At 48.5% G+C, this 19,850-nt stretch overlaps 1 protein-coding gene across 4 annotated transcripts in view; it reads right to left on the minus strand.

Moving 5' to 3' along the window:
• The window catches only part of LOC147716752 (dehydrogenase/reductase SDR family member 4-like), a 197,851-nt gene that overhangs the window by 40,721 nt on the left and 137,280 nt on the right, over window positions 1-19,850 (minus strand). For 2 of the 4 annotated variants that reach the window (XM_086923695.1, XM_086923693.1), the window contains exon 7: window positions 353-487. The exons of the other annotated variants lie outside the window; for them this stretch is intronic. In XM_086923695.1, coding sequence (XP_086779821.1) covers window positions 353-487 — 135 coding nt within the window. The remainder of the gene's footprint in view (window positions 1-352; window positions 488-19,850) is intronic. 4 annotated transcript variants of the gene reach the window in all.

Genomic DNA, 19,850 nt, shown 5'->3' on the forward strand with positions numbered 1-19,850 from the left:
CATCTCTAGGTGCTAGCCCCAAAATCCTACAATCAACCCAAACTTCATTTGCAAAAATGAGCCTTCACTCAGCCCTGCAAAAACATACTTATTAAATTGCCTAATGTATTATGGTTAACCATCGAATACGTCCTCTCTCCCCTAACAATGCCCCACTGTAACTGATTCTTTACATCCCACACAACTCTCCTTTGTCCAGATACTCTCTACACACACACCACATGGTCGTGGGAGCCAGGATTGGTGCCAGCACCCCTCCCAGTCTGGCATAAAAAGACTTCTCTTTTCCCCAACAATTCCCCACTCTCACTGATTCAATGACCATTCTCTACTTTTATGCCCACATACTCACCACACTGCCAAACTTGGTGCGCGTTAGTCCTGGTGCCAAGCAGTTCACTCTGATGTTCCTTGGCGCCAAGGTCGGTGCCAACACTTTGGTCAGGCCAAAGAGGGCAGACTTACTGACAGAATAGGGACCAATGCTCTGAAAAAATAAGCAATGCGGATATATTCAATTTTGAGGCAGTAAAAGGAGATGGGTGAAGCATGAAGGGCCACTGTATTGGGATTAACAAGGTTTAAAAGCAGAAAACCGAAAGAATATTATAGAAGCAGGTGTGCTTCCGAAGTGCTTATTTCAGTATTCACACAAATACCATAGCAGATTCTCATAGCATAAAAGACACCTGGATTGTACCAAACATTGGAAAAGCCAATAGATTTCACCTTTCTCGAAAAAAGTGCACTCATTTTCTATTTTATATTGCTAGTTGATCCACTCAAAACCCCATGCATCCATCTATGGTACTGCTCTTTTCATGCACTCATTCATCCATCCATCATCTTGTCTGTACATTAAAAAATACATTGACACATTTTTGTATTCACACAAATTTACTAATCCATGATTAAGTGCCAGATGTACATCCTATGTTAGCATGCACGAACGAGTTAGTGACTCGTTTGTGCATGCTAAAATTGGAAAGACCATGTACTAACACAATTTTGTGAGTCGCAAATGAATTGCTACTCGCAAAAAAGTGTTAAGAGACTCGCTATTCGTAAGGGGCGTTCCTTTCTAAATAGCGACTCTGTAACCCATGTACCAATGTTTTGCAACCGCAATTTCAGTCGCAAAACACTCGCAAATTACTGGTAATGAAGTCACAAATGGCCCTTTGTGAAAGGCCCTGAAAATATTAGGCAGTGGTCCCAGGAACCACTACCTGCCCTTAAAAAATGAAACGAAATCGTTTCATTTTTTTTTTTTTAAATGTATCCCATTTTCCTTTAAGGAAACGGGCTGCATAAAAAAACTGCTTTATTTAAAAGCAGTCCCAGACATGGTGGTCGGCTGAGCCCAGCAGGCCACCATACCTGGGAGGGCCTGCCATTCGCAATAGGCCTGCAAATTGCGAGAGGCTCATTAATATTCATGATCCTCACAATTTGCGACCCTGTTGTACTTGCAAAATAGCGCCTCGCAAATTGCGAGTGGCAAAAGACATGCAATTTGCGAGGTGCTATTTTGCGCGTCGTAGACTCAGAGTGGAGAGTAGGCATGAGTGGCTTGCTGACAGCTGGTGTGGCGTCCTTGGAAAAAGTAAGCAGCAAGCTGGCAATACCGCACGTGATATCCACTACCCTCTGAGCCACCGCAGTGAAGAGTGAGAGGCTTGTGACGCGCCCCCCAGAGACTTGTTGGGAGTGCGGTGCGAGCCTGAGGGGAGCGGCCGGAGACCCCCACCCTACAAGATGGCAGTCTGGGCATGGTTCGTTGACCTCGCGGCTGAAGGCGGAGATGAAGAGGCCTAGGCCCACAGCTCCTGGAATCGGGCAACCTTGCAGCTACACTGGTCACCGAACACAGTAATTCAGAGAGTGAGTACAGCGATAGCTGGGGGTGGCTGAACTGATCCTGAGTCTGGGGCGCTCCCTCATGGGCTATCAGGCAAGCAGCCGGGCTGAAGTGGTCTGGAGGAGGTGTGGCCCCGCAGGTTGCCACCGGAAGCGAGAGACACATACGAGTGGGGTACCTGACACCGTTAGGGATCCTCTGGTCCAGTGGTGCACTTGGAAGGGAAAGAGAGGAGGATTGGACCTTCGGTCCACATAACAAGCCAGTCTGAAGTCCACGACAGGCCACAGCAAACACGTCACATCGTGAAAGCCTTTCAGAGATACGGCCCTGAGTGGGGAAAGGGCGAAGACAATAACAAGGAGGCTGCTGGGGGCGTACGTGCATGCGGAGGGAGTGTGAAGCTGGAGATTTTCCCCTTGGCCAACAAAAGCGAGGCTTCAGGCCGGAACAATGGTAGTGCTCCTTCGGGATGGTGGCAGAGGGAACGATTGTCGGCAGGATCCTCTGGGAGCCACTGAGGCTCCGCGCAAATTTCGAGAGCAAAAGGTGAGGGGATCCGCGAGTGGGAAGTTTGCGGACAGGTGCGCGCCGACTTTCCTGAAGTACTAGAAGATATCCCGGGAGGGACTGGACTTTATAACTGCTCCCTGTTAGAGAGGGTGAACCAAAGCACACTAAAGGGAGCGCGAGCTAAGACATGGCCACCGGAAGAACAAAAAAGACATGGCCACCGGAAGAATAAAAAAGGACTTGCTCCTCAAGACAACTCAGTAGCACTCGGAGGGCGCCCCTTCCACCCAGGGGCCATCAGTAGAACCAGGAGGGTCTGAAGATGTGGATGGCCTGGTCAGTCGCTCCTTTCAGGAGTCCCTCTTGCTTCCCTCCAGGTGGACCTTACCACCATGGAACAAGACTTATCGGCAGACCTCAGAGAGGTATGCCGTGATATAGATTCAACAGGAGAGAGAGTAAACTCATTAGAGGATCATGAGGCCAGTAGGGAAGAGGAGCTTGAGGGTTTACAGCAAGAAGTAATTTGTTTGAGAGAGCAAAATCTCGACCTCCAGGCGCCCATGGAGGACCTTGAAAATTTGGTCTGGGTGCATCAATATTTGCATCAGAGGCATTGCACCAGGATACTTACAGACTCTCAATGACACCCCAGACATCTCCACGGCTACACTTGGGAATCACTTGAAGTATTTGCCAGGGGGGGATTTCTTGCTACATTTGCAGTGGACAATAAAATGAGGAGGGGAAAAGGGGAAGACCTTACAGGGCAGGTATGGGACCTATAGCACATCCATAAAAGGACAGGGACCCCACGGGTGTGGCGTTAATTAGAATCAGCATACCCGCAATTGGCCGGCTTAGATTTGTATAAGGCAGAATATGCTGTCCTGCGGTTACGCCATTCCTTTCACGTAGGAGGAGACAGGCATCTGTAGTTTGGCTATCAGACCAGGGGCATTATCATGCAGCCCCTCATTCTATGACACTAGATTAGTATTGTACCTCTGCAATATCATAAGCTGTATCTATCTGTTATGCAGTTACTTTATGCAAGAGGACTTGGACGCCTATGAAACATTACATGTGGACGTGTACAATCAATAGCCTTGAGGGGTGAACAACACTTACAACGCAACTTTTACATCGCAGAGCCTTTACAACGCAACCATTACGACGCAAACTATTACAACGCATTGCTCTGGGGGGCGCTCTAGGATAGGGAATAGGTTAATTAACTATCCAATAACCTTCCCTAGTGTCCACGGGGACTGGAGTTGGAATAGTAAATTAAACTATTCACTATCCAGCGCCCCAAAGCACTATGCGTTGTAATGGACTGCGTTGTAATAATTGCGCTGTAAAGGCATGCGATGTAAATGCATGCGTTGTAACGTCATACATCCACCTTGAGGAAGTTCTATCAACTGTTTGGAAAGAAATGCTTTGGCTGGATGATGCTCTATTTGTACCACCTAAATAAATGCTGATGACTGAATTGGACATTTGGCTGGGCTCGTTTTCTGGACAGTAGCAAATTTGGGTACTGTCTAAGGTGCACCACCCCATTGATTGTAAGGTGCAGGGGCTTACTAGCAAATAAACTCTACATCCAGCATCAGGCGGCCTCGGTCCACATGATCAACGATGAGACAGGTGGTGAGTGTTCTAAGGCCTGAGACATAACACAAGCTTTTCGCAACTTCTATGCAAAATTATACACAGCCCAACATCTTTCAGACTCAGACTCCCTTTCTTACATTCAGGGTGCCACTCTCCCGAAATTACCGGCAGCTCAAGTGGACAGTCTTGACAGCCCAATATGCAAAGAGGAGATGATATCAGCAATTGCCCGTCTTAAGCTTCTTAAGTCCCCCGGCCTGATGGATACTCTTCCATAAGACATTTTGTACCACCTCTGCACCCATCCTTACTAGGCTCTTCAACTGCCCCCTACGATGTTAACGGCCTCCATTGTGGTGATAACAAAGCCATGGAAAGATGCCCGACATTGCGCCTCTTACAGGCCGATATCTCTCCTGAATACTGACTTGAAGCTTTTTATTATGGGGATATTGGCGGCAAGGTTGGGACCTATGAAGGTAGGGCTAGTGGACGCGGATCAGTCAGGCTTCGAGGTCACTAGACAATGCAGTGATTATACGAGAAGGCTACTCCACCTCCTTGATAAGGCACAATGCCAGAAGGTGGCGAGGGTCATGATTTAGGTCGACGCTGAGAAGGCATTCGACTGGGTACCCTGGAAGTACCCAGAGGCTACTTTAGCGCAGTTTGGGGTGGGTGACCACTTTCGTAAATGGGTTTTTAGCGGCGATAACTGCACCACAGCCACTCTCCAGGTGAATGCCATTCTTCTGATAACTTGAGGGACAAGACAGGGATGTCCACTCTCCCGTTCATATTCGCACCCTATATGGAGCCCATGGCCAAGAGGAAGTGGGAGAGCCAGTCGAAATCGGGAGTCCGTTTTTGGGGGATACTCACCCCATCAGTTTATATGCAGACGATGTGGTTGTCACACTGGAGGATCCTCATACTTCTGTACCTGCGTTTTTCGCTGAACTCTGAAAGTTTGCGGAGGCCTCCAGCTTCCGAGTTAACGTTGCAAAATCGCAGGCCTTAGCAGTCACCCTACAGCCCCATACAAAAGAGGTTCTCACATGCTCAGTCCCACTTCATTGGGAGACAGCGTCAATCCCGTATTTAGGGATCAAGCTGACGACCTACACACAAGCTACAGCCACCCTAAATTATCATTCTCTCCTCTGTCAGATTCGTAAAGATTTAAATCTTTGGAGGTACTATAGTCTTTCCAGGCTCGAAAGAGGGGGTGCACTCAAGATGAGTGCTTTACCAAAAGTTTTATATCTTTTTCAAACACTTCCTGTGGAGCTCCCCCCAACCCGCCGGATCATTAAATCGCTCCAACAAGAATTTTGCTCATTTGTGTGGGCCAACAAAAAACCTAGGATGAGAAAGTAGGTAAGCTATAGATCTCCCCGGGATGAGGGGGTAAGGATCCCTAACATAGCCTGATATTACCACGCAACTCAGCTATGTGTTCTATTGGAATGGTCGCAGGCAGAGTCAGAAAAACGTTGGCTTTTTATGGAGAGAGCAATTGCAGGTCAGGCGCTTTGGGGAATCCCCTTTCTTCATATGGCCAAACACCCAGCCGGGCTGTATGACTCCCAGATCATTAGTATGACCTTAAAAGCTCCACTGCGACACCTTTCCATCACCCCTTACACCCATAGTTAAGAATACAGAGTTCACCCTGGGTATGGATCAGGGGACCTTTCACTTTTGGGATGTGGAGAGGTGCAGATCCATTGGGCACCTCTTTGATTTGGAGGGCCCTTTGACCTTTGAGGATCTTTGTTCCACGTTCAGCTTGCCGGAATCTGCGAGATACCATTTTTATCAGATTCAACACTGAGTCATGCACCCTTTGATCTGACCAGGGGCCCAGAGACCACTGACCACTCACGAGAAATAGTTGCTCACCAAGACATCCAATGCACACCTTAATACCGAATTCTACCACCAGCTGCGTCCCCCTGAAGTAGGGCCCCTCACGCAGGGAAAATGCGTTGGGAAACAGAATTGGGGCAGGCATTGACGCAGGGGGAGTGGAGAGATATTTTGTACTGTAAGCGCCATGCTGCAAGGAACGTCTCAAGTATCGAGGCAGCGACCAAGATAGTCTCATATTGGTACCTCACATCTTACAGGACACACAGGTATAACCGTAACTGATCCTGGTGCTGCTGGAGAAACTGTGGTATATTATGGGAGTGCCCAGCTCTTTCCTCATACTGGGAACAAGTACTATCTGATATAGATAACCATTTTGACACACAGATACCGCGCTTCACGGCGTATGTTGTTTTAGGTTTGCCCAACAAGCTAACGTTTCCCCTTAAATCAAGGAAAGGGGCACGGATAAGACACCCATGCACCAAGGGTGGTTGCATAAGCTGTGGTATGTCTTGGATATAGAACGCATTGCCCTCTCACTGCAGGGAGATGGGGCTTCATTCTCAGACCTGTGGCGTCCGTTCCTTCATTATTTCGAACAGAGATGAGGGAACTTACATGCCCCAAGTATCTGTGCCTGTTGAGGCTCCTAGAGGCCAGGCGCGCAACACCCATTGGGCTCACCGGGCTTCAGCCCCCCCCCCCCCCCACCCCCCCGTCGCCTCCTCTGCCCGGGCTAAGATTACACGCACTGAAATGGTGCAAGATAGCATCCGATCGGAGAATGATTTTTTTAATGCTTTCTGAGAGGCCCAGCAGCCCGAGCCAGCCAGCCTCTGCTTCAGTGAGTGACCTCCTGCCCCCACCTCTTGTTTTCCTCTACGGTGGCGCCGCGAGGTGAAATCCTTGCCTGAAGGCAGGGATTTCACCTAAGCACTTGATCGCTTGTGAGCATGGGGTGTGAAGTGCACAGCAGGGGGAAAGGGCTGGCCAGTTAAGGTGATGCTTTTCCTTTGTAAAGGAATTTCTGCTGGCGTCATAGCCCATGGGGTGCTGTCTGTGCACTTGTATAGATGTGTATTTCATACAAGTGCGCAGACAGCAACCCCTGGGCTATGACGCCAGCAGGAATTAATTTACAAAGGAAAAGCATCACCTGCACTGGCCATCCCTTTGCCCCTGCTGTCTGTGTACTTGGATGGAATTCACATCCAAGGCGCTGCTCACCAGATAAATGGTGAACAGGGCCATGGATCTTTCTATTTTCGCATCCAAGGGCACCAGGGAAGAAGCAGAGGAGGCCCAGGCAAGGAGAATCCAGGAGCCATTTGACCCCCACCTATCTACTTCTCTTGTAGCCTGCACACTTGTCACTTTTTCCTCCTGTGCACTTTTTACTACCTCATGTATTTTTGGTAGCCCACATTTTTACTACCTCATGTATTTTGTTTGCTCACAAGTGTCACAATTACCTTGTCTACCTCATGTATTTTTGGTTTCTCACAATTTTTACTACCTCATGTATTCTTGGTTGCTCACAATTATCACTTTACCGTATGTAACGTAATGTATGCCTCTGCAATCTGTTGCTCGTGTAATGTTCTCAGTTTGTATCTTTTCTGTTCCTATTGTGAAGCGCTCTGACACCTTCGGGTAAAGTCCGCGCTATATAAAATTGCATAAATAAATAAATAAATAAATAAAAATACTCTGAGACCTTCGAGGGACTGGATGCCAGGACACAGTGCTGCTGATCAGCCAGCCTCCACAGTATAGTATCAGAGGAGCAGGCAGCAGTTTTTTATTTATGTAAGTCCCAGTAACTTTAATGCATTTTTCAGTACAGCATTACCTACTGCCTGCATGTCTAGGTTACTTTGAATGTTGTTCTTGACTTATATACATAGAAACGTCAAAGAGGACAGTCCCCTCCAAATATGCAAATGTAGTGTAAGTTTGTAGTGTTCATTTTTTTTTTGTGGTGGTAGTGGGTAATTTTAGAGTTCAGGGTGGGTGTGGGTTTTAGGGTGCCAGTGAGTACTTTTATGGTTCAGGGTGGGTTACGCATTGGGGTGCCAGGGGGTAATTTTAGGGTTCTGAGCGGGTATGGGTTTTGAGGTTCCAGGGGGCAATTTTAGGGTTCAAGGTGAGTATGGGTTTTGGGGTGCCAGGGGACATTTTAGGGTTCAGCTTGGGTATGTGTTTTGGTGTGCCAGGGGTAATTTTAGGGTTCAGGGCAGGTGTGGGTTTTGGGATGTCAGGGGGCTATTTTAGGGTTCAGGGTGGGTATGGGTTATGGGGTGCCAGGGAACACTTTAGGGTTCAGTGTGGGTATGTGTTTTGGTGTGCCAGGGGTAATTTTAGGGTTCAGGGCAGGTGTGGGTTTTGGGGTGTCAGGGGGCAATTTTAGGGTTTAGGGTGGGTATGGGTTATGGGGTTTCAGGGGGGAATTATGGTTCAGGGTTGGTATGGGTTATGGGATGCCGGGGGGAATTTATGGTTCAGCATGGGTATGGGTTTTGGGGTGCCAGGGGTAATGTTAAGGTTCAGGGTGGGTGTGGGTTTTGGGGTGCCATGGAATTAATTTTAGGGTTCAGCGTGGGTATGTGTTTTATAGTGCCAGGGGTAATTTTAGGGTTTAGGGCAGGTATGGGTTTTGGAATGTCAGGGGGCTATTTTAGGGTTCAGGGTGGATATGGGTTATGGGGTGCCACAGGGGAATGTATGGTTCAGCATGGGTATGGGTTTTGGGGTGCCTGGGGTAATTTTAAGGTTCAGAGTGGGTATGGGTTTTGGGGTGCCATGGGATTAATTTTAGGGTTCAGCGTGGGTATGTGTTTTATAGTGCCAGGGGTAATTTTAGGGTTTATGGCAGGTATGGGTTTTGGAATGTCAGGGGGCTATTTTAGGGTTCAGGGTGGATATGGGTTATGGGGTGCCAGAGGGGAATGTATGGTTCAGCATGGGTATGGGTTTTGGGGTGCCTGGGGTAATTTTAAGGTTCAGAGTGAGTATGGGTTTTGGGGGCAAGAGGGTAATTTATGGTTCAGCATGAGTATGGTTTCTGGGGTGCCAGGGGTAATTTTAGGGTTCAGGGCTGGTATGGGTTTTAGGGTGTGAGGGGGTTAATTTTAGGGTTCAGCGTGGGTATGTGTTTTGGTGTGCCAGGGGTAATTTTAGGGTTCAGGGCAGGTGTGGGTTTTGGGGTGTCAGGGGGCAATTTTAGGGTTCAGGGTGGGTATGGGTTATAGGGTGCCAGGGGGGAATTTATGGTTCAGGGAGGGTGTTGGTTATGGGTTGCCGGGGGGCATTTATGGTTCAGCATGGGTATGGGGTTTGGGGTGCCAGGGGTAATTTTAAGGTTCAGGGTGGGTGTGGGTTTTGAGGTGCCAGGGGATTAATTTTAGGGTTCAGTGTGGGTATGTGTTTTAAAGTGCCAGGGGTAATTTTAGGGTTTAGGGCAGGTGTGGATTTGGGATGTCAGGGGGCTATTTTTGGGTTCAGGGTGGGTATAGGTTATGGGGTGCCAGATGGGAATTTATGGTTCAGCATGGGTATGGGTTTTGGGGTGCCTGGGGTAATTTTAAGGTTCAGGGTGGGTTTGGGGGACAAGGGGGGAATTTATGGTTCAGCATGGGTATGGTTTTTGGGGTGCCAGGGGTAATTTAAGGTTCAGGGCGGGTATGGGTTTTGGGGCTCCAGGGGGGTGATTTTAGGGTTCAGGGTGGTATTGTTTTTTGGGGTGCCAGGGGGTAATTTTAGGGTGTGGGGTGGGTATGGGTTTTGGGGTGCCAGGGGTAATTATAGATTTCAGGGCGGGTATGGGTTTTAGGGTGTGAGGGGGCTAATTTTAGGGTTCAGCGTGGGTATGTGTTTTGGTGTGCCAGGGGTAATTTTAAGATTCAGGGCGAGTATGGGTTTTGGGGGGCAATGCATCAAACTAACAAAAATGTGTGCTTTAATTGTTGTCCAGTTTCAAATGCAGAATTCACCACATTTTTTCTCAGCTTGACCTGAGCATTAACCGATCCTGATTATCTGCCATTTTAGCTCCGCCCCATTGATTTACATTAGCCACGCCCCTTCATCTGCCATGTCAGCCCCCCCCGAAATTAAGACCTAGTTGCGCCCCTGCTAGAGGCCCCACAAGAACCGACTCCATCTACATCAAATGACCATGAGACCTGCAGACCTCAGCGCAGCCATGATGATGCCATATCAAATTGCCCTGGGGGTTTGGGAGGGACAGTGGGGTTGTGGTACATTGGGTGAGCTCCGAGAGGGAGAGGGGTGGGGGAGGGTCAAGGGATGGGGGAGGATTTGTTCCTTTAGTTCTTTTTATTTTTCGAATATGTTGGGTTGTGTCTTGGTTTTTTTTGTATGTAATGTTTGTAATCATACTGACAACAACAATAAAAAGATTTCAACCTAAAAAAGAATTAATGAGGCTCAGATGAGGACTAATATTTCAAAAAGCATACAAATGTGGGCGCCAGACTCCACTAATCATAACTGCCGACAGTGTAATTTTAAACAGGATTCTCTGATGCACATTGTTTGTATTTGTCTCTTTCTGATAAGTCCGAGGTGCTAATGGTTAAATCCAGTATTCCATCATTTAGATATATATCAGAGTAACCAGGCCATCACTGCATGCCTGGCCGGTGCCGATGTGCAGCTTTCAGTTAGGTGCATGGAACTTCTTAGGGCTGTCCAGGGCTTTAGGTGGGAAAAAACTGAGGGTGCTCTAAAAGGGGAGGGACAAACCTCGAAGGGGTGTGGCCTGTCTAAGTGGGTGCGTGGTCTAAATAAAAATAACTAATGTAGCAGTACCCCCTGCTCTGACAAGCCGTCAGCTCTGGGACTCTTCAGAGCCCCCAGCCCCCTCTGTGTGGCAGCCCAGGCTGGCCAGATTCCCAGGCGCACATACAGCCGCACCCGAGTACTTCACAGGTCTTTAAAAGACCATTTGCATGTTAATGATTCTTTGTCGTTTTTTCACCCCTTCTTAGAGCCACTGCATCTCCACACTTCCTACTACTGTGCCCACCGGCGTTTTGTTCAACAGTGCAAATCCTCCCTCCTCCCCTTCGTTGCTACGTGAGTATGCCAGTGGGTACCTGTCGCCTGGACACTGAATAGGCCCCTCTTTGGCTTTAATACTGGCGGTAAACACGCCGAGAGGCGTGTGGTGTTCCAAACACCTGGGCGATGCTGCAGGCCAGCGTCAGAGCACACAAAATCAGCCTGCTGATCTCACACTTGCAAAATAGGGCTGTCACATCCTCATTATGATGCAGTCACATAAAATTTCCTTCTGTGCAAACACGCTTGTATTATTTCATATCTAACTTTTGTTTGACGAGGCCTCCCCAAAAAAACTGGGGGTGCTCAGACCCCCACAGACCCCCCCCCCCCCACTTAAGGCCCTGGGGCTGTCCTAAAGTTACTGAACTCGAGCTTCTCAGATAGCTAATGGGGCAGTCTGAAAGCTGTCACCGGACTCTAGTCTAAGAACAGCCCCTTATGCTTGATAATTGCAGTTTGCACTTTATTTACCATCCCGCAGCCTTAGCATGACACCTCGGCTACGACTAGTGCCTTGTGGGGAAGCAGCGCTTTCAGCCAATGATGAAGGCCGGGAGCACTTGACAGGCCCCCGGCATTGCCGAAAACACTTTTGAACCTGACGTGCATCACAAGCCCAATGGCATTGCACAGCGCATTTTCTAAACCTGCGCGGTCCAGGGGTGGAACTCCCACTGTTATCGCAGTTAGCAGCTTTAAACTCAGATGGGCACTGCAGCATGGTCTGATGCACTGTCATGCAGATCCAAATGTTACCTCAGGTATACTGGCATCAATGGCGCTGTGGTGCTCTGCTCAATGTTTTCCTTTTTACACACTTTAACATTTATTGATTTCATCAGTCTTTGAGATTATTTGATAGCACACTACATTGAATGTTTATCTTGAATGTTGTTGATTGATTCCTTGGCAGAACTGTAACATATCAGGTGTACTGTAATCAATGGCGCTGTGGTGCCCCGCTCAATTTTTCCTTTTTATACTTTTTTCATTTATCCATTACACCAGACTTTGAGATTATTTTAAAAGCACACTTTTTGGCTAAAATTCCCTAAACTTTTTGCTTTCCCCCTGAACCGTTTTCCTGACATAGAGTTGCCAATTTAGAGGCTTTGGTACTTTGCCACTGCTGATCAGTTTCAAAGTACAAGTGTTCCATATGTAAAATGTAATGGTAATTGGTTGGCCATGATTGGTAGGTCTGCCTTACTAGTAAGGTCCATAGCGATGAGCACTGTGTGTGCCAGGGCTAGTAATGCAAGGACGCGTGGAGAAGGGAACTCAGGCCTGCAGTGTAGGGCCTGCGCGCAGTTTGCTAAGTTAGCATGTTGACCTGATAAGTGCAACCACTTGTCAGGCCTGACTTTCCCTTTTACATACACATTTGGCATCCCTGTGGTAGATCTCGAGAAATCCCTGTGCAGGGTGCAGTGTAGGTAAAAGGCAGGACATATACTAAGGTGTGTGTTATATCCTGACAGTGAACAACACTCCATTTCGTTTTCACTGCTGAAAAGGAATCCTGCCAATAGGACAGAATGAGGGAGGCGAGGCGTTGTGTTTCCTGTAAGTTTATAATGGAGAGGTGAAGTTTAGTATGTATGAACTCACAGTGTTATAACACACCTATCTCTGAAGGTGGTTTTGTCACTGTGTTTTCAGAAACCACTCTTTTAGAAAGTGGCTGAGTTTTGTGCTTCAAGCATTTCTGTGTGTCACAGCTGAAATGTGGATTGACTGCCTGGATCTGGAAGGGGAGAGGAGCTGGGAGAGGTCATGACCCAAGGAGTGGTTGAGATGGCACCAGGCTGCCCTGCATCTGGAGAGTAGGGGGAGGAGATGCCCGGGAGGTGAAAAGGCCTGGGCTGGTGCTGTAAACCAATTGACCCATCGCCTGCTGAGTGATTAAGGATCCAGTCCCCCACTATCAAAGGGAGAAAGGTGACACTGGGAGGGAAACACCCAGAACTGATTTAGGGAGGGGTCGGGGACCCCTGAGCACAAACAAACTTTAAAGACATTAAGGGGTATAACTATGAGAGCTGAAACCGTGGGAATGAAACAGAAATAGATTGAGACTGAAAAGGCTTGGATCCATTCTGTTGTCAAGAGGAACCTCTGCTAAAGAAGGAGCAACTGAAGAGACTGCTGTGAAAAGACCAATCTGTGCTTCGTGATCGGGGGCTGGTCTGCAGATGCTGTTCTAACCAAGGGCGAGGCTGTTGGGACTATGCTTAGAGACGCTGGGTCCCCCTGATTGAAGAAGACTGTGCTTTGTGCTGTTTCTTGTTATCCCAAGGGCCCGAGGTGAGCTGGCTCCCTGTTTAAAAAGTTTCCGAAGACACCGCTGCTTGGACGCACAATATAGCTCTGCTGCTCCCCGCGGTCCGGGATGACAAGACGATCTGGTCACAATTACCGCTATCACTCTACAGCATTCCATTTCCAAAATGGTGTCTCTGCCGCGCCTGCTCCACAGGCTCCAGAACTATCTGTACCCTATCCCCCCGTTGTGGTTTCTCCAAATAAATTCACTACTGAATAGGCTCCTCTGGCAAGGCGGGAGATCCGCGTGGTGCTCGCAACATGCATTCAGTCCACATATTGCGGTGGTATAGCGGCGGCCGACATCCGCGTGCACTACTGGGATTCGCACCTCTTGGTAATCAACAAATGGTGGTATGGTTCCCAGACAGACCTGGCCTACGCCGTGGAGTGGCTTGCCGTGGCGGGTACCCCACTGCTTTTTCTTCTATATAGCTGCTCATCCCTGGAGGTGCCTCCCCCAGCCTGCTGGACAGATATTCAGACCTGGAGGCAAGTGGTTCGGTCCATGGGTTGGTGGGGTACGCTGACTGGTGCCACTCCTCTCTAGCAGGGAACACACCTCAGGCCCGTTGTGGCATTGGTGGGGTTTCGCAGATGGGATGATATCGGGATCTCCACTCTCGGAGACATTATGCAGGGGACCACTCTTAAATCCTTTCAAAGGCTGCAGGCGGACTTTGACCTTCACAAGTCACAGTTTCATCGCTATCTGCAGCTCCGTCACACATTGACCCCACTGATACAATATCTTGAGTCATTACCTGAGTTCCACCCGCTGGAAGGTCGTCTGTTGATGGGGGATCTGGTGACCCACAAAATCCAGCACATTTATCAAACTATCACTACACACTCCAAGACAATTATTCACCGCACCCGGGCATTGTGAGAGGCGAACCTGCCCAGCCTGACAGATGATGACTGGGCCGAGGCGCTGGCTAGCCCCAGGGGCGCTGCGGTCTCTACCAGATACAGATTAATCCAATTTAAATATCTTCATAGGATATATTACATGCATCTTCGCCTCTGGAAGATGGGGGCCATTCAGTCCCCCATCTGTCACTGTTGTGGCACGGGCAAGGGGTCGTTCCTTCACTCGGTGTGAAGTTGCGGTGCGTTGCAGCTCTTCTGGTCTGGTGTGCTGTCTTGCATGGGGCGTGTTCTGGCATGGGACATCCCGACGGACCCCAGACTGATGCTTTTACACAGCACGGAAGACATGGGAGAGAACAGGTATAAAAAACACTTACTGTTTCTCGTCTCAGATTAGCTAAGAGGGACATAGCAAAACACTGGAAAGATACGTCCCCGCGCAGTATAACTACCTCGAAAACGGCTACTGATAGGTGCAGGTCGGCTGAGGTTGCTGTGTTCCAGTCGAGGAGTTGCCTGCAGAAGCATGAGAAGATCTGGGCTAGGTGGGCCAAGTACAGGGGTATTGATTTGTCATTGATGGCACAGCCAGCCACCCAGGACCCTATAGAATGGCTGGTGATAAGCAATGTACCAGTTTAAAGTGTTGGTGCTACAAAGACGTAGACAGAAATCTCTACGATATCTGCATATAATGTTTCTAAAGTATGTGTGGCGTGCACTTGGGGGGCGGTGGGTGGTGCGATTTCTTTGATCTGATGTTCCGCAGACCTTAGGGGTGGGTAATGTACAGTACCTAGAGACCTTGCTGTATGTTTTTCAAATGCACTTTGCTTGCTAGGCTTCGCCCATCTGGTAATATGGAAAATCAATCAAATCTGTTGCAAAAAAAAAAAGTTTCTGGAGAAGTCCCAAGCAGCATCTTGTGGGCGTGATTTTGCAGTTTGAGACCCTCGAAAGTTGTGCCTTGTTATCATGGGCACGCAGGAGTAAGCCGAGTCTCGGACGTGCGGGGTGCGTGTCATGGTGCAGGCCAAGGTGTTGGTGAGGACCGCCTGGTCATTGTGTGCACGGGGAGACGAGGTGAGACTCAGACGCGCAGAGTGCGTATCGTGGTGCAGACCAGGGCAAGGGTGGGGAGTGCCTGGTCGTCGTGTGCAGTGAGTGAAGAAGTGAGACTTGGACACGCAGAGATGCGTGCCATGGGGCAGCCAGGGCGTTGGTGAGGAGCGCCTGGTTATCTTGTGCACCGAGTGAAGAAGTGAGCCTTGGATGCGCAGAGTGAGTGTTGTGGTGCAGCCAGGGCATTGGTGAAGAGCACCTGGTCATTGTCTGCACCGGGAGAAGAGGGGAAACTCAGACGCGCAGGGTGCGTGTTGAGATGCAAGCAGAGGCGTTGGTGAAGAGCGCGGGGTCATTGTGAGCACCGGGAGAAGAGGCGAGTCTCGGACACGCAGAGTGTGTGTGTCGAGGTGCAGCCTGAGGCTCGGGTGAGGAGTGCCTGGGTAGTGTGTGCACCAAATTTGAAGTAAGTCTCCACAGTGCTGAGGGCGGGTCTCAGTGTTCACTGAGGCTGCCGGAAGGAGGGCCAGGTCATTGGTCCCTCAGAGTGAAACAATAGCGGCCTGGAACGGCAGCCCTGGAGGAGCTGAGCCATCAGCCTGAGCTTGCCGTACCCATTGACGGAGTTCTGGATCAAGGTCCAAGTCGCTGAAGGAGGAGAGGAGAGTGGGGTCGTGCCCCCCCCAGGTAATGTGGATCACCATCTGGGGTGGGGTGTGGGCCTGGAGGGACACTCTCAGACTCTCACTTCAGTCAGATACGTGAGCCTGTTGCTTCGGCTCGAATCTCGGCCCGTGCTGGCCCAAGGAGGGGTAGTATGGGGCCGGAGTGAGAAGCAGTACTTTTGTGACATCATTGATCTATATTGGTGGCACTGTTAACGGAGCATCTAAACTGTCGTATTACACTTTGCATCATTGCTGCTAACAAACTGTCGTATGACGCCTGACCTCATTTGTGCCCGACGAACTCCATGCTTGGTGCGTTACGCACTGTTTTTTTATTTACCTTGCAGAGTACATGATTGTAAATTGGTGCATTGCATTATTTCTTCATCGCACAGTACCTGATTATAACGTGGCGCAGTGCATTATTTCTTCATTGCACAGTACATGATTGTAGCGTGACGCATTGCTTTGTTTATTCCTGGTACAGGGCAAGCTGGTAGTGATACGCATTGCATTATTCCTTCATTCGCAAAGTACATGATTGTGGCGCTACGTATGACATTGTTTCTGTGTTTCTGTGCTGCACAGTACAAGAGAATATTGTTACGCATTGCAGTATTTCTTTTCTTTTGCAATGTGTGTGATTCTAGCAATCCGACTTGCCTAACCTTTTGGAAACGGTTAGAAGTGAGCTTAACTGTTGGTTAGAAGCGGTGGTTGGGATTGGAACCTACCAACCTACCGGAAGGCATACTACCCATTCTTATATGTTGAATTTGTATTGTGTGGTCATATCGTATAACTGCTTATATAAAGATTATACTAATTTTACAAAAACACGCGTGGAGTCTATTTGTGGTGACATCATTGGGTCGCTGTGAGTGTGGTTGCACATATTGTACACTTGTGCCAGCTCACATCTTACAATCATCGAACATACCCAATCAAGTGAATGTCCATCTCAGTGTTTAATCTTTCAAGAAATAAAGAACTTTCAACAGATGCAGCCACACAGTGGCTGGTTAGCAACATGCAAGAACAATCCAACTTGGCCTTGGTAATCACACTGTCGCAGTTCACACCTGGATCAATTGGGAGCATCTGGGCAGGCCCTCTGATAAATGGTTCCTGTCAGATCGGTCTTCAGAAATCTGCTTCGTCTGGGCACCGAACAGCCAATGGGAATGCACTGTAACTCACTCCTTCCTAGACAGTGCCTCCTGCTGTAGGGCAGGCATCCTCCTTCCCTCTGACAACAGGCAGACAGCCTACTAGGAGCTTTATGAGAGGTGCACAGTTTCTCCACCAAAAGATCCACAATGCAGGTAATGTTATCTCAGTCAGACCAGCACTCATGCTGACACCAACCGTAGTTGCACTGCAGGTCCTTGATGAATCTTTGGAGCAATCCCTTACTTGGTCATAGAGGCTTGCTAAAGGAACAAAGTGAGGTGGTTTGAATCCCATGTTTATCCATGTCTCAAATTATAGAAGAGTTTTCTCCAGACACAACCTTGGTGTAGAGTGATGCTTCTCACAGCCCATGATAAGGGCACCGTGCTCTCTTCAGCCCAACTGGATGACTAATCATGGAAAGATGAAAGCGTTGGTGTCACGTTAACGATCCTGCAGTTCCACTCTTCACTCTAACCATCCATCAACTGGCAGTATTTAAGAAGAATAATCAGAAGACTCTTGCTAACCAAAAGGCCTCATAGAATATCTAAAAGAGACCTGTCTCTGCTCCCCCCCACTTCAGTAGCTAGACCTCCTCCCTCCAACCATAAGAATGTGACCAATATACTTCCACTTTCTGGTTGCACAGTCATCATTCCTCACATTCCACCTTGTGCAAGGCCAGGCCATGGACATCAATAATGAATGCCACTGACCTCAATTACTCTAGTTCACTCACACACCATGCTACTTCCGCATAGGATGCACACACCAGCACAATTAACACGCACTTGAGATGTTAGAGCGGAGAACTGGGCAGGAGCAAAATGCAGAACTTTATACAAGTGAGAAAGTAGGCCTCTACTCCAGGGACTCAGATAAAGGCATGTTAACACTGCTGATACTCGAAATACGGTTTGTTGTCACCACCATTCTACTTGATAAACCCAGTGACAGTGGCACTATTGCACTGTCTCAAATGAAGGCACACTTGGTGCACTTTTCCAGGTCACACACCAAGTCCAAGACCTCTCCTAGGCAGGGACAGGCCTGGACCTCTGTGTACATGCCAGATAAAGTGACACCAGTGCAAAAAATAAAATATAAAGGTATCAGATATATGCGGGTCTTTGCAACTGATCCAATCCATGCAGCAGCTGCAAAAAAACGGTTTGGACGAGATGCATCAATTCAAGTCGCGGATGCATCGCTCAGCAGAGAAGATGCTTCCGTTCCACTGCAAGCACCTGAGACCCAATTCCAAGGGTCAAGGACCGTGGGTGGCGCCACTTGACAGGGTAGACCCACAGGTAGCAGAGTCCAGGTGCAGGTTTAAAGTACTTGGAAACCTGTTATGACCCTGATGCTTCAGATCAGGAGCCCAGCCAACTAGCCCTTGCAGTCACTCTGGGTTCAAGAGATGCAGATCCAGTCCGTCTCACCCAAGCAGTAGGGAAGCAGGCAATAGGACAGCACAGCAAAGTAGGAGTCCAGCAGAGTGGTAATCCTTTGGCAGCACAGCAGTTCTTCTTCCTGGCAAAGGATTCACAGGTCCAGAAGTGCACTTTAGTGATGTTGCCTGAGGTCCCAGTCTTATGCACAGTTGTGCCTTTGGAGTGGGGAGAAGCTTCTAGATGCATGCCTTTGATATGCCTAGATGCCTGGCCTTCCCTGCCCTGGCTCCAGACTAACTACTGGGCCCAGTTCCTCCCTCCATCCTGCTCATGATGGTGCACTCAGTCCCACCTAAGCTCCCTCCCATTATGTGTGGCTTTCTAGGAGGAATACACAATGCCCAACTGCCAACTACATCCAGTCACATGACCAGAGAAAGGCTACAGACACCAAATGGCTTAGGCAAGAACATGCCAACTTTGGCAGTTCGGGCTGGACTGTTCCTATGAGGCACAGGGTCAGACTGATTTGCATATGGCCATGTCTGAACTGGGTTGGCAGAGTGGGCTAAAGAACGGTGATGGATTAAACCCAGATCTGTTGACTGGGTGTGAGTGTTTGATTGGTTCAGATGCTCCGTCCATCACCACCCTCTTATGTACAACTTTCAAAAAATTGCCTTTTTCAGAATTGCAATTTAAAATCCGGCATCACCATAAGTTAGAATTTCTAATTGAGGCACACCAAATCTTGAAGGGGTTATCTCTGCCCATTTGGAGATTACACTTATAAAATATAATAATGCAACTCCAATGTTATCCTATGGGAGAGGTAGGCCTTGCAGTTATGAAAAACAAATGTAGGAGTTTTTCATTACCAGGACATGTAAAACTTAAAATTACAAGTCCTGCTTTTTAAATGTATTCCACCCTACCCCCTGGGCTGTCCCGGGCCTACCCTAGGGGTGACTTATATGTATTAAAAAGAGACGGTTGGTCAAGGCAAAGCTCGAAAAGGGAGGTTAAACTGTACACACAGGTTCTGCAATGGAATGCCTGAGACATGTTTAAGGGGTACTTGAATGGGTAGCACAACCAGTGCTGTAGACCCACTAGTAGCATTTAATTTACCGTCCCTGGGCACATGTAGTGTACGTTACTAGGGATCTACAAGTGCATTAAATATATCAATGGGGTATGAGCCAATATTATCTAGTTTAGGGGAGAGAGTACATGCACTATAGCACTGGTTAGTAGTGGTAAAGTGCTCAGAGTCCTAAGGCCAGCAAACACAAGGTCAGAAAAATGGAGGAGAAAGGCAGACATTTTGGGGGTTAGGGGGATGAGATCAGTCTAAGGCTGACAGGCCTAACAATACTCAAAACACAG

The sequence above is a fragment of the Lissotriton vulgaris genome, chromosome 5, assembly GCF_964263255.1.
Source record: "Lissotriton vulgaris chromosome 5, aLisVul1.2, whole genome shotgun sequence".
Taxonomy (NCBI): Eukaryota; Metazoa; Chordata; class Amphibia; order Caudata; family Salamandridae; genus Lissotriton; species Lissotriton vulgaris.